General features: G+C 33.5%; 3 protein-coding genes across 6 annotated transcripts; 2 read left to right on the forward strand and 1 right to left on the reverse strand.

The window, feature by feature from the left end:
* The first annotated feature begins 88 nt into the window (after positions 1-88).
* LOC121734167 (putative elongator complex protein 1) lies at positions 89-6,543 on the forward strand. The gene is made up of 8 exons (XM_042124616.1): positions 89-477; positions 665-887; positions 1,095-3,549; positions 3,628-3,794; positions 3,979-4,195; positions 5,236-5,440; positions 5,692-5,842; positions 6,436-6,543. The coding sequence occupies exons 1-8, from the start codon at positions 139-141 to the stop codon at positions 6,498-6,500; spliced, it is 3,822 nt and encodes a 1,273-aa protein (XP_041980550.1). The 5' UTR covers positions 89-138; the 3' UTR covers positions 6,501-6,543.
* Positions 6,544-6,727: 184 nt separating this feature from the next.
* On the reverse strand, positions 6,728-8,766 carry LOC121734317 (leucine-rich repeat-containing protein 1). The gene is made up of 4 exons (XM_042124848.1): positions 8,123-8,766; positions 7,688-7,779; positions 7,256-7,410; positions 6,728-7,156 (listed from the first exon to the last, which is right to left on the reverse strand). The coding sequence occupies exons 1-4, from the start codon at positions 8,688-8,690 to the stop codon at positions 6,739-6,741; spliced, it is 1,233 nt and encodes a 410-aa protein (XP_041980782.1). The 5' UTR covers positions 8,691-8,766; the 3' UTR covers positions 6,728-6,738.
* A 1,160-nt stretch (positions 8,767-9,926) lies between these two features.
* Positions 9,927-14,222, forward strand: LOC121734291 (G kinase-anchoring protein 1-like). Of its 4 annotated transcripts, none has more exons than XM_042124817.1 (7): positions 9,927-10,064; positions 10,201-10,404; positions 10,492-10,608; positions 10,794-10,980; positions 11,377-11,682; positions 13,211-13,350; positions 13,644-13,829. In XM_042124817.1, the coding sequence occupies exons 2-7, from the start codon at positions 10,249-10,251 to the stop codon at positions 13,719-13,721; spliced, it is 984 nt and encodes a 327-aa protein (XP_041980751.1). In that variant the 5' UTR covers positions 9,927-10,064; positions 10,201-10,248; the 3' UTR covers positions 13,722-13,829. The 4 variants fall into 4 exon arrangements, with proteins under 4 accessions (XP_041980751.1, XP_041980752.1, XP_041980749.1 ...); XM_042124818.1 differs by having other exon boundaries at positions 10,210-10,404; XM_042124815.1 differs by lacking the exon at positions 9,927-10,064 and having other exon boundaries at positions 10,090-10,404.
* Positions 14,223-15,293: the final 1,071 nt, after the last annotated feature.

Below are 15,293 nucleotides of genomic sequence, written 5' to 3' on the forward strand. Positions count from 1 at the left end.
AAAATAAAAAAAACTGGTCTGTCCAATGTCAAAGTCAAAAGTGACATATTATTAGTAATCTGTGCATATTATTATCTATTGTAAATTTTCTAACCTCACATGGTTGTTGTGTATTTTATGTTTTAGAATTTTATAAATATGAGAAACCTAAACTTGTGGCAGGTTTCGGTTAAAAACATCGATATCCAAACTGAAGAAAAATTTTCTTCGTGTTATGGCCATTACGATGACTGCGCCAAGGGCGAACTGTACGTGTGTACATCTAACCTATCGGTTTTCAATTTTGACGACAACGGCGTTGTAAAATGGACCGCAGACCTTTCAGAGATCGTGCCTATACAAACTCGACCTGTGAATATATCGTTTCTGTCGCTATCGAATTCACTTAACGTTGGACTAGCCAGTGGTGAGCTTATAACAGTTGCTGACTTTGGAAAGAACTGCGATGTAGTAGGTGTGTGTGAAGATGGATTATTGGTAAGAGTTTAATATTCAGAAGCAGTACTCCATTGTATTTATTATAAAAATATGTCAAATACGACTTGCTATGAATTATTATACTATGAATTTTTGAAAATGCCTAATGTAGCACTGTTTAAATAACAATACATTATTTAGTCGATTTGGTCGCTTTTTCATCACACTTAAAATTCTTTAATTTTAGGCTATGGAATGGAGTCCGGATCAAGAGATATTAATCTTGGTGACTAAAACATTAAAAGTTATTGTGATGTCATGCACTTTTGATCCAATAAGTGAAACATATCTGCTGAGTGATGAATTTGGAGAAAAAGAGTTTATAAACGTAGGTTGGGGAAAAAAAGAGACCCAATTTCATGGATCAGAAGGAAAGCAAGCTGCCAAAGCTAAGACTTCTGACATTGAAGGTATTTTTTATAAATAGAATTTTATTCCGATAAGAAAATAAGGAATTACTTACTAGTTTGATTTAAAACTAGAAATAATATTAAGTTCACTGGTTCAGTTTTTAAACAAAAAAAAAACGAAGTATTACTTAGTCAACAAAAATATTGACTCGGTGTCTATATCTAAGAAAAGAAGATTTAATAAAAAGTACTGTAATTAATTTTCAGATGCACCAGTCACCGATGAGAGAGTTAAAATATCATGGAGGGGAGATGGGAACTTGTTTGGTGTTGGATATAATGCCAATGGTAGAAGGAAGTTCAAAGTTTTTGACAGAGATGGGAACCTGCAGAGTACCAGTGAAAATGTACTGGGTCTTGAGTCAAATCTGAGCTGGAGACCCAGTGGTAGCCTCATTGCCGCTACACAAAAACTACAAGAGAAATATACCGTCTCCTTCTTTGAAAAAAATGGGTTAAAACATAGAGAGTTTACCTTACCAGTCAACTCTACAACAACAGTTAAAGAACTTTTGTGGACTACAGATTCCGAAATATTAATAGTACAATGCAGGGATGAGGCAGCTAACTTGGATATTGTATTCCTCTACACTAGAAGAAATTATTATTGGTATCTGAAGCAAACTCTGTGTTTCAAGAGTACCCAAAAGATAAACGAAATTATATGTGAAAGCGACTTTGATACTGCCAATGAGAAGAGAATCCATGTGCTGTGTCAAAATGGTGAATGCTACTCCTATGCTTGGAATTGGGATGTCGATCACAGTGTAGGCAAGTCATATGATGATGATGCAGTAGTCGCAGAAATAGATGAGAAGAAGGTGCTCGTCACAGGTTTCAGACAAACAGTAGTGCCACCACCTATGTCTAATATTGAACTAGAGTTTGCCAACAATATCAACTCTATACACTTTATCTCAGATAACACTACAGATTCAAATTCATTTATAGTATCACATGGCAACAAACTAGCAATTGTAGAGCAGAAACAAAAGAAACCTTTAGAATATGTTGTTACTAAAGAATTAGATATTGATGAGTATCAGTATCCCTTCCAACATTACAATTGGTATTGGCTTAATAATGATACTTTATTGTCTATGTCAGTTGATGGACAAAATGTTTATACACTCAATCAGTATGTTATAAATAGTGATAAATTATTACTAAAAAGAGGTACTAAACTACCATCACCTATTGCAAAAATTCGAAAACATCCTACAGATTTATATAGCGCAGTACTGCAATATACATCTGGGGAAATAGCTGTGTATAAGTATGATGATAAGGGAGCATCATTAGAAAGCTACCATGATACTTTACCAGCCGCATGTCCTGATTTTGATGTGGTGTCCATTGATGGAGAAACAACAATAATTGGATTGTCTCACAAAGGTTGTCTTTATATTAACAAAAAGTTAGTATTGAATAATGTTAATTCATATTATGTTCACACACAATATCTATTAATCACAACACTTAAGCATCTTTTAATTTGTGTTGAACTTTCCAAATTTGGTATAAGTGATTTGGAAGCATATGAAAGAAATGAGACATCCAGCTCAGTCTATAAAAGAAAAGTCGAAAGAGGGTCTAAGCTAGTCATTGCTGTTCCAAATGACACAAGAACTATTTTCCAAATGCCCAGAGGAAACTTAGAAACTATACAACCCAGACCATTGTCATTGAAAATTATTGGGGACTATTTGGACTCATTGAAATATTATGAAGCATTTGATTTAATGAGAAAACAGAGGATCAATCTCAACTTGATCTACGACCACAATCCAAAAATCTTTCTGTCCAATGTAGATGTGTTTTTAGAAACTATTAGCAACAATTCATGGCTTAGTCTTTTCTTGGCTGACTTAGAAAATATTGATGTTACTAAAACCATGTACTCGAGTAGTTACTCGGATAAGGAACATAATACTTTCACTTATGAGAGTTCAAAAGTAAGCAGTATTTGTAATGTTATCAGAACTCATTTACAAAAATCTGAAAATAGCTCTGAGCGGATTTTGCCCCTATTGACTACTTATGTTAAGAAAAATACTATTGAAGATTTAGAACAAGCATTGCAAGTTATCAAAGACCTAAAAGTAAAGGAATCCGAGGGAGTTAAACTCCCAGTTTCTTCAGATGAAGCCTTAAAGTATTTGTTGTACCTAGTAAATGTGGATAATCTTTTTGATGTGGCTCTCGGCATGTACGACTTTGATCTTGTTCTGTTGGTGGCAAATAAATCCCAGAAAGATCCAAAAGAGTATATACCTATGCTCAATGAGCTCAACGAAATGGATGAAAATTATAGGCAGTTTAATATCAACAAGCACTTGAAGAGATTTAAGAAAGCAGTGGAATGTCTGGCAAAGTGTGGCAAGTCTCGCCACACTGATCTTAGAACATTTGTCAAATACCACAGTCTGTACAGGGAAGCCCTAACACTCTTTTCAAGTGGAGATGAAATTTTTAAAGAAATATCAGATGATTATGGTTCGTATTTGAAACTAAAGAAGCAGTATGTAGAAGCTGGACTTGTTTATGAAAAGGCTGGCAGCACTGACAGAGCAATAGAATGTTACAAGGAGGCATTAGAGTGGGAACTACTTTTTAAGTTAGCTAAGAACAAAAGTAGAGATGTTTTAGATACAATAATAAGGTATGTGTAAAATCTATTAAACATATCTTTCCTTTTTAAAAATAAAGAAACAAAATTATTATTATTTATTTGTTACAGTGAACTTGTGCAATCTCTAAAAGATGAAAAAAGATATACAGAAGCCTTGAGCATTCTAGAACAATATGGGAGTAATGTAGAAGAAACAATAAAATGTGCAATTGAATGCAGCAAGTACAAAACAGCAATGAGACTCTGTGCTCGACATGACAAAGATGACATAATAGGTGAATATGAAGAACTAATAAAAATTTTACTTACCAAATAAATAAGAGAGTACATAGAAAGAAAGGAAGTAAGAGTACTTTGACCTAAAAATAGCATTTCTTGTCGCCAAATATTTTGTCGTCAATTATGTAGTTGTTTGTTACAAGCTCACAGCCCACCCTCAATTTTGATTCTTGTTTTCAGATACACACCTAATACCAAACTTATTAGAGGAGTATACCAACACAAAGGATTTAGTGGATAAAAATAGAAGTCTCTTTGTACAGTATAAAAACCGTCTTCAAGTTGTGAGAGATAATAAAACCAAGAAAGAAGCTGAAGGGTATGATACTTTTACCAACAGAGACATAGATTTATATTCTGATGCAGGTAGTACCATAGCTTCATCATCCGGATCAGGGTAAGTTTATGTTTCTGAGTCAATAATATAAGGTTTAGTTACGTTTTAGATAAAGGCACATGTTGAGAAGGTTAGCCAGAAAAAGTAAAAATAAAACTGGAATGAATGAAAGTGAGAAGGGCAGCAGGGCTAAAATGGTCACATTTAGCAATTCCTCTCAATCAATTCAGCAAATGAATTGTCAAAACTGTCAAACTTACAAATGTCAAATCAGTACAAAAATACAGAAATGAATTGCAAGCAGAGTGGCATTTTGCGATTTTAACGCTTCAAGTCCCAAGGTGGGCCACGATAACAATAGATAAGCTATTGTGTCTGGTTTATCCACGATCGAAAGGTTCATCTTAAACATACAAAAACTAATAATAATTCCAATATACAGGGTGCAATTTAACCTTCCTGCCAAATTTTTTACAGGGCTTAGTGTCTAAATACACTAGGCTGAATTACGCCGGCGTAATTTCCGCCGCAAATGTCAAACGCATACAAAACGCGACATAATAGTGTGTCACCCCTCGTATTCGGCCCGTATTTTGTATGCAATTTAAACGCGGCGTAAACGCGGCGGAATTTACGCCGGCGTAATTCAGCCTAATGTGTTTAGACCCTTAGGTATCATTAGGAGAGTCCATTTAACCAAAACAATTTGGGTTTTTTTTTTCAATGACATATTTTATCCCATTTAAAATCCTTGCAGAACAGTCACTCGCGGCGCGGGGGAATGAGAGGGGGTGACGCGGGGGTAGATGCGCGCGCGGGGGCACGTCACGCGCGGCCGACGCATCGTGTCCATTAATTGTAGTGTTTTTTAGGATAACTTTCTGAAGCTATTCCTCAACATTTTAGTACTGAGTGATTATAAAAGAAAAAATACGTGTATTTTTATTTTCAACAAGGATCAATATATCAAAATTTGGCAGGAAGGTTTAATTGCACCCTGTAAACATTGTAGAGACTCGAAATTATTATACTACATGTATACTGTATAGTGTATTTAAACCTATACTCTGTATGTAGCATTTATGTATCACATTTTTCAGGAGATCTTACCGGTCTAGCAAGAACAGAAGAAAACACGAGAGAAAAGTGGCGTCATTAAAAGAAGGATCACAGTATGAGGACACTGCTCTAGTCATGACTTTACACACTTTAGTGACTTCTACGTTTGAACTAAGGCCTCAAGTCCAAGAGTTAATAATCACTTTATGTTGTTGTAACAGAGAAAAGGAAGCAGGTTTACTTCAGGTATGCCTTCAATATTATTTCTTTTTTATTAACTTTATCTTTCTCAATCCATGGATTTCGATTGGTGTCACATGCATAGTGCACAACCCTTGTATGAAATCTAACAATATTTTGCAAGGTCTATAACATTTCAGATTCTCTATAAGGCGATGTATTTTTATTTCTAATTCTAAGATGATTCACTGAATCTGCCAAAAACAACAAGTGCTTTAATACTGAACTGTTCTAATACAAACTTTATTTATTTTCAGGCGAATCTAGAAACTTTACTCAAGGAAATGGAGGACAGTTTTAAACAGATTTGGACGCATGAGCTTGTGATGGAAGCCACCAACGCTAAAATAGCAGCAGAAAATGTCCCTGAAGGTGTTAGTGTGGTGCCACAAGGAATGGCTAGCTTAGGTAGTTTTATTGTACTATTCAATTATTTTTTTAACGGAGCAAACAGGTCACCTGGTGGAAAGCAACTACCGTCGCCCATGGACACATTAGAAGAGCTCTGCATGCGTTTCCGGCCTTCCGGCTCTCTTCTAGAAGGTTTGCAGGTTGTATTGGTCCGGAAATACTGTTGTTGGCAGTTCGTTCCGGAGATTCCGTTTCCGGGATAAAAAGTATCCTATGTCCTTTACCAGGACTCAAAGTATCCCCATAGTCCATACCAAATTTCAGCTTAATCGGTTCAGCGGTTTGGGCGTGAATATGTAACAGACAGACACACTTTCGCATTTATAAGACCTATATAACCTGTTCACAATTTAAATAATACCTACATAAAATCCCTGACGTTCTGTAAAATGTAAAATCACTGTAAAATCGCTGTCCCCGCAAATAATGTTTGCGGGGACAGCTAGTATACTATATGCTTTTATATAATAGCGTAGTCTGAAACCAGCTTTACACAGTTGAAAAGTGATTAACACATTTCCATTTTATTTTCATATAGACATAATATTAAATTAATTTGTAATCTTAAAGGCGTCATTTTCTCTTTTCAGCACCCCATATGAGGATAGCACCTGTTATACAAAATATAAAGTGGAAATTGGAAGATCTTTACTGAAATAATTATTTTATTTTTTGCTGTGTAAAATAATATTTGTACAGAAGCTTATTAAAATATTGTTAAAAAATCGTAAAAAGTTTTTTTCTCATAAACCATAATTTTAGTTTACTCAGTGAATGTTGAAATGTAAACACTTTTAACAAAAATACCTACATCCATTACTAGAATTGGCTTAATAAAAATTCTTAAGTGCACTAAGAAAATATTAAAATTGCAGAATATTAAAAAAACTTATTTATTTGATTGAAATACATTTTGGAGAACAAAAGTAACATTCAAATTTAACACTGCAATTTCTATTATTATTAAATACAACAATTCTAAAAAAGTCTTTCAGTTCATATTCCTTAATAACATAGAATTTATCGTTTAACACTGGTCTGCCACATACACAAAGATTAGCATTGTCTAAAAACTCAACTAGAGTCCAAGGTATTATGTTAGAAGCGTAATATATTTTCTGTTTCATCACAGCTTTGCTTGCAATGTGAAGTAGGCTTGTTACATACAAGTCCCAGTGTGAATGTTTCTCTGGCACTAGTGAATTTGTTTCTACATTAAATAAATTACATGACAGATCAATATATTCTAGACGGCATTGCATTAGACTACATGGTAATGCTTGTAAGTGGTTTTGTGACACTGTTAAATATCTGAAAAAGAACATATTGGTTAATGGTCATAATATTTGTTGTATTTTATAAAGTACTTAATATTCAAACACAATATATTAAGTAAAAAATTATTACTACCTTAAACTACTAATACGACCCAGTGCTGCAGGTAGCCTCGTCAAAGCATTATTATTAACTTTTAGTGATACTAGATTTTGTAGCTTCCAAATTGACTTTGGCAGCTCTTTTAGTTTATTCCCACTGAGATCAAGTAATCTTAAATTGGCAATTAACTGCAAGGAACAGGAAAATTAAAAAAATAAGACAATAACATATTGAATCACAATATACAGTTCAATTTATAACAAGCACATAATTTATAAAATGTTTTTCTTTCAGGTAGTAATAAGAAATGTGGAAAAGACCTAATTGTTTATATTTTTAGGTGGGTTTCTTTTAAATTTCTTTTTAAACTAAGAAGTAATAAGCTAAAGCAATACAAATAATCAATATTTAAACAAAATTGACCATAGAGTTTCACAGGAACACAGAATTTACAAAAGGACTTACCCGTGGCCCAAAAAGCCATTTCCAGTCCACTGTGCTCTTACTTCCCAAATTATTATTGGCTAAATACAGCTCAGAAAGATTGGGTAGCCTTCCTGAAAAACATGACATCCATAAAATGAAATGTGTATGCATCAAATTATATACATGATGCAAGTACACACAATATCCTGGATGTTGGAACTGAAACCATACTACAAAATAAACTTTCTTATAATATCAAAATAATCATTTATCTTTTAACCCATCATACCCTAAACGGCACCTGGCTGTCGCATAACATTTAACAATTGAAATTCTATTGTGTCTGTGATTCCCTTGACCGAGGTATTAAGTATGGGCAATAACCTCTGACATTTAAAATCGTTTTCTTTATCTACAAATGGAAAGTTGCCAACCAACTTCAAATATAATTTCTGTTGTGTAAGGACAATTTACCTAGTTCCAGAGGAAGCTTTTCTATCTCATTGTCACTTAGATCCAATAGTCTTAAGTTGTTCAATGACAATATTTCTCTCCTAAAATTACACAGCTTGATGCCATTTACGTAGAGGTACTCCAAGGACCTAGGCAACCCACTTGTTGGATATTCCGACCGGTTAAGGATCACCAGTTTCGTAGGCATCTTCTCTTTGACCACCCCGAGCGAGCATAATTCTCCAAGTTTAACATTTTTAGTATCGCCCGTGATACAAGATTGCAACAACTTCATAAATTTTTTCAGCTCCGGCTCGTTCGACTTTATACACAAATCGTGTGGTGGTTCCTCAAACCTAAGAGTAACTTTTCCCTCGCTAAGGCATTTTACGAAAGCCTTCTTGATACCCTTCACGTTATACTTTGTCCCCTTTTTGTTGACTGATGAAAAATGCAGTATGAAATATTCGCGGTCATTCTTTGGTTCCTTGCCTAGCGCTAACGTGGATTTCAAGTATTTTGTGTTAGGTTTAACGTTCAAATTTAAATGCAGCCTATTAACAACTTCCACTTGGCACTGTAGTTTCATTATATGTAATAAAATTATATTAATTATTGATTGATATCAATTTATAGCGAAACATTGAAAAATGAAAACACCTGTTTCAAAATGTTTGACGTTAAATTTGGTGTGACCAGGTTATTTGTAAAAATAACCATTCTTGAAAAAAAAAACTATCGGCCATTCCCAATATTTGATCTATCTCTGGTTTTGCCCTACTAGAGATAGGAATAGCTCACATTAGACATTAGAGACATATATTTTATGTCAATTGTGAGCTATTCCTATCTCTAGTAGGGCAAAACCAGAGATAGATCAAATATTGGGAACGGCCGTATGTCGATAGTCGATACTCGATAGTCGATTATAGTACAGTCTGTCAAAAAAGTCATGAAATTAAAAAGTGGCAACATCGTAGTGTCATCCCTTTTTTCTTAGATTGATTTGAAAGGGATGACACTACGATGTTGCCACATTTTAATTTCATGACTTTTTTGACAACCTTAAATAAAGTAATTCTTCTTATTTTAAAAATTACTTCTATAAAATAATATTTACCAAGTAAATTTTACTTTTCATGTGTATTCAACCGAAACATGAAGTCTGTGATCAAGCATCGTAATTCGTAATACTGTTGGATTTCTAGGCCTTACTTACTTACTACTTTTGCATAGGTAGATATTGTTAAGCATTTAAAAAATATTTCTGACAGTTTTGGCAGGAAATATCTGTGTTGCCAGAGAAAGGATTTTTTTCCAAATTTTCGAAATAGAGTGATATTGTGATTTGTGCTTTTATTTAAATTTTTCGTCGAGGTATTTAATAATAATTGTCTACAGATTTAAATAACTTTAATCAATTGCTTTTGTGTTCATAAGTTTAATAGTCTGTTGTAATAGTAGTTCCAAAATCCAACTGTTCCATGCAAAGGTTCCATGCTTCTTATCTTTGGTGCATATGACACGCATCAATATTATCATGATTCTAGTATCACGCGAATCACAAATATATAAAATCACAAATAAATAAACCAATAACCATCAATATTATCACGGAATCGTGATAATATTGATGAGTGTAATATGCCTCTTTAAAAAGTGGCAACATTGTAGTGTCATCCCTTTTTTCTCAGATTGATTTGAAAGGGATGACAATACGATGTTGCCACTTTTTACTTTCTTCATTTTAGTACCCAATAATTTAATTTATTCTCTATGGATTTCTATTCTCTATGAACAACAATAACAAGAAAAAATATTTTGATTTTTAAGTGCGCGAGTTCGAGTTGGTATAAAATTTGTATTTTACTGATGAAAAGCTTTTGTGTCTTGAAAATTCCTAATTTGCAAACTAAAACATTACGAAATTAGCTAACTCTGTAATTATTGTAAATCAGTAGAGGTGAGAAATTATTGTACTATAATACTAACTTGTCGAAAATGAAATTTAACCAAATTAATAAACATTAAACACATTAAAACCAACGCCAATAGCAATTATTGCTCAAAACGTTCTCCATATTATGAAACTTTTAAAGAGTTTGCAGGTTTATATAACGATTTTTCTAACTTTTATTGGAAAGAAAATGGCCACTCTCTTTGTCCAATCTCGATTTGCCGGTCTAAAGATCGAAGATGATGAAATGCCGGGCGAGAATCAAAAATCTAAAAAGGCGAAGGCTAATGCGACTAAGAAAATTGAGCCTCCGAAAAAATCGAAGACCGCCAACAACAAATCTCAGGTACTTTTGCCACCCTTAATATTTGATCACGTCACGATTTTTTAACGACAGCTAGTAAAACTCACTATAATTCTATTATTCAACTAGGCTGCTCCAAAAAAGCGTAAACAAAAGCCAGCCGAACCAACAAAGGAGCAATGGGAGGAGTGGAAACAAAAAGACGAAGAAATTGTTGATGGCAACTTTGAATCAGAGCTTCAGGAGGTAAATATTTATTAATATTAGTGTCAATTATAGTACACCTCCATTGTGGGTATCGCAGACAATAGATTTTCAATTGTTATGCGGCAGTCGGCTGCTGCTTGGGGATTGATGGGTTAACAAAATCTGGTAATTTTTTTTTACTTATGTATAGAAAGGTTAATATCACAATTTTCTTATCCATTTAGGCTATTTTATTGTCAAAGCTTGATTATGAAGAAAAGAAAGATGTGTACAATGCGCTGAAGAAAGAAGCAGAGTCAGAGAAAAAAGTAGAATCCACACGAAAAGAAAACAAGAAAAATAAAAAGAAGAATGTAATGAGTTTGGAACAATTTAATGATATGGTTAATAATGAAGATTTACCCATATATGGTATGTTTAATGAAATAAGTATTTAACTGCCTTTCTTGTAAATACAGTTGCACAAGCTCTATATTATGTCACCACTGAGCCACAGACGACCTCTGTGGCTCAGTGGTGAGCGCGTTGTTTGCTCAAGCCAGGGGTCGTGGGTTCGAATCCCGCCGACGGAACAAAAAAGTTTTCAATGTTCCCGGGTCTGGATGTGTATTAAATATGTGTATGATATAATAAAAATCTTAAATATATGTAAAGTGTAAAAGTATTAAATATATTTCCGTTGTCTGGTACCTGTAACACAAGTCCTTTAGGTACTAAGCACAGGGCCACTGACGTGGTGTGAAGCGTCCATAGATATTATTATATTATAGACCAAATTATAATATTTTACATACTTAAACCTTTCAGTAAACAGTCTAGTAGAGGAAATACCCTCACAGGATGAAAAGAAAGCCTCTGGAAAGGATACACATTTCTTTGATCGGGTACAGGATGAAACTAAAAATGAAATTCTAAGGGACAAAATTCTTACAAGAGTTCGTCAGCCGACAATAACAGATGAAATGGTCACGAGAGCCCAATTTATGGATGCCCTAGAGAGAAAAGACCAGGAGATAGCTGCACTGAAAGAAGAAATAATAAGCCTCAAAAATGAACTGTTAACTGTGAAGTCTAGGAATAAAAAACTATGTAATATACTTGGACAGGGAGAAAGTAAGTAGTATTTTTTAAAACAGACTATATATCACAGACATACATCAAGGTAGATACCGCATGTGTATGTACTTCGCATGCCATATCGTGTTCCCAAACAATGAGCAATGCTTGTCTTTTGAAAGTCTGCTATGGGAATCATACATCAATCGGAATTTAAAAAATGCCTAAATGCCTAATTGTGCCATATTGAGCTGTAGAAATTCGAAAAGAAATGTTGGCCTAGATAATGGACACATTTCTTATCATCAGTTATACGTCACAACTCACAGTAGTTAGGAAAAAGGTGGCACGCTCATTTTCATACAAATGGTCCCTCCATGCGGTATCTATCTTGATCTACATCTGTGCTATATATTTATAAGCAGATTAATACAAAAGCAATATCAATAAATTCTTTTTGCTGTAATTCATCCATAAAGAGGTTAAATTAATGGCTTACTCTTATTGGTTTTTGATATTTATTGGTCATTTTTGACAAGTCTACTGCACATTTAATTCTAGCTGTCCCGGCAAACATTGTTTTGCCTTATAAACTATTTTGCCCATATTATTTTATTGAAGTGACTTAATAAGTACGGCACCATGGCAACGTCCAACGCTATCCCGTTGCACAAACAATGGTCGCCATCAGTCTCGAGTTGTAATAATTTACTATTATTTATTCAACAAATGCACATATCAATAGAAAAGGAAGCCAGTAGCCGATTCCCAGACCTACTGAATATGACATAGGTAAAAATCAGTAAAGCCGTTTCGGAGGAGTACGGTAACTAACATTGTGACACGAGAATTTTATATATTGTATAAGATACATGATAGATATGACTTCACGGAAACGCGGTCGAACGGGATAAAAAGTATCCTATGTCCGTCTCCTGATTCTAAGCTACCTCTCCGCCAATTTTCAGCCAAATCGGTTCATCCGTTCTTGAGACTAATATGGGCGAAATCTGAGATATTTAAAGTGTTTAGTACGTAGTATACTAATTTATATGTATATGGCAATGGGTGAAATACTTTATATGGCAAAACAACGTTCGCCGGGACAGCTAGCTGACCCGATAGATGTTGTCCTGTCATAACGATTTAACCATGATTAAAATTAGTATAGCTCCATGCCAAATTTCATCAAAATAGATTTAATGGTTTAGGCGAAAATCATAGTTTATTGTGCGGGAACCGTACATTTTCCGGGATAAAAAGTATTCCTTGTCCTTTCCCGTGACCCAAAGTATTTCCATACCAAATTCCTTCAAAATAAATTGAATAGTTTAGGTGAAAATCATAAAAGTTTATTGTGCAGGAACCGTACATTTTCAGGATAAAAAGTATCCTATGTCCGTCTCCTGGTTCTAAGCTACCTTTCCACCATTTTTCAGCCAAGTCGGTTCATTATTGTTCATTATTTGATTGGTATTACACTTCATATTTATTACAGGGTACATATTTAAATCTGAGATTAATCACTTGTCATTTAGATTTTACATAATTTATGTTTAATACATTCTAAACTCGTAAATTTCAGTGAAAGACAAGGCAGAGGTTTTGGTAGAAGTTGAAAAACTCAGGGCAGTGCAGGCAGAGCTCACTGGGGAGTTAGCAACATTACATTCAGATCTCGAAAAAGAACGATCGAAAAATGCTGACCCAAGAACTAAGGACAAAGTAAGACTTTTATTTTTATTTTTAATATTATGATGAGGTGATAGAATTGACAGTGACTACTTTCATGTAGCCAGTTCATGACTAAAAGAAGTCACATTTCTCTTTAGAGTTGTGGATGTTTTATAATCTCACTAGTTATGTTGTAATCTAACTGTATTAATAATTTAAACATACACTCTAAACTCTAAAGCCACAACCGTACACTCTAAACCTTTGCTTGACTTTTCAAGTCCGGAGTCACAGATGTCAAAATTCTATTAATAAAAAGATTTTTTTAAATATCTATATTTCAGAGAAATGTTTGTAAAAAGAAAAGTGTTCGCTTTGATGTCTCCACCGAAACCAGTGCCGCTCGCAAATGTTCAGAATAAAATAATAATTATAAATTAAATTAATGGTCAATAAATTTTACAAATAAGTACACTTTATTTTAAATAATTCCATTTTTTTCTTTTCAGAAAAAAAGAGGAGGAAATTCTGAAAAAGAAAAATAGAGTGTTTTTATATAGATATTAGAATACTATATTATATCACAACTATAGTATGTAAGATATTTTCTTAAAGTAAAGGCCGGACACAACTTTAAACTTGCTCAGCAAAACTCTGTGTACACTAACAGTAATGTGTCTACTTGCTGATCTTTCAATAATATGTCCCCTTGGATACCCATCCTGCCCACTCTAATTTCTAAAGAGTCCAAAAGACAAATACTTAGCATTTTTGCCAAGTGGGTTAAAAGTTGTGCTCGTCTTGTAATTATATTATGGTCAATTTAAGACAAATTAATATAGTAAGTCACTTAAGTGTAATAATTATTTGAGATGATTACTTTGAACACTAGGTGTACCGAGAGATTCTTCCATTATGTTAAAGAAAAAATTTTTTTAAAAGTAACATTATGAAGCGATATGAATGGAACATTTTTTTTTAATTTTTAAAAGATCTCATTCTCAGTCAATTGAGCAAAATTTTTATAATTTTGTTAAAGCATGCTGCCAATTTTTGCATTTACATGACAAGATTTAAGCTCAAAGTCCCTTTTAAAAGCTTTTATTTAATTTTTTTTGTTTACAGTAAACTGTATATTTTGTGTATTTAATGAGTAACTGCATACCTAAATATACAGTCTCGCCATGTTATGCTAATTGCTAACTATGATTTCCTAATTATATATAAAGAAAAACTCAATGATGCTACGTAACTAGAAAATAATATTGAATTATTTAACTGGTTACTATTTTCGAATACTCATGTCTGATATTTTCTTTATTATATTTATGCTACGAAACCCCAGAACTGTAAATCGAATTATTGAATGGATCTTTTATATTAACTATAACTAATATTTGTTCCTCCTAATTTATGTGGAATCTGTGATTATTTTGGTAGTTTAAGTTAGCCGAGGCCTTTTATTATTTTTATACGTAATCGAATTTAGATTGCATGTTACAGTCTTAATTCTGTACTTATTAAAAATTTAGTAATAAAATACATATTTTTATTTATATCAAACTTTTTTGGGGGCCAAATATTTTTATAGATGCTTTTTAGGGTTCCGTACCCAAAGGGTAAAAACGGGACAGACATCAAAGTCTCAGTAATAGGTACTGAGACTTTGATGTCTGTCCGTCTGTCTGTCTATCTCCAGGCTGTAACTTAAGAATGGTAATAGCTAGAGAGTTAAAAACAAAATAAATTAAATATTTAAGGGGGGCTACCATACGACAAAAGTGATTTTTCAAACATTTTTTGCTCAGTATCAATGATGACAACAGGTAGGCACTTGTAATTTTCACAAATGGGCATTTTCAAAAAAATGTGTACCCCTGGTTTTTACCCATGACTTCGCTACAGATTATTTGTAAAAAATTACATACTAACATTTTGTAATTTTAATTTAGGAGCAAAAACAAGTTTTCTTGTATTAAAATACATTCACGTTT

Source organism: Aricia agestis, chromosome 15, assembly GCF_905147365.1.
Source record: "Aricia agestis chromosome 15, ilAriAges1.1, whole genome shotgun sequence".
Taxonomy (NCBI): Eukaryota; Metazoa; Arthropoda; class Insecta; order Lepidoptera; family Lycaenidae; genus Aricia; species Aricia agestis.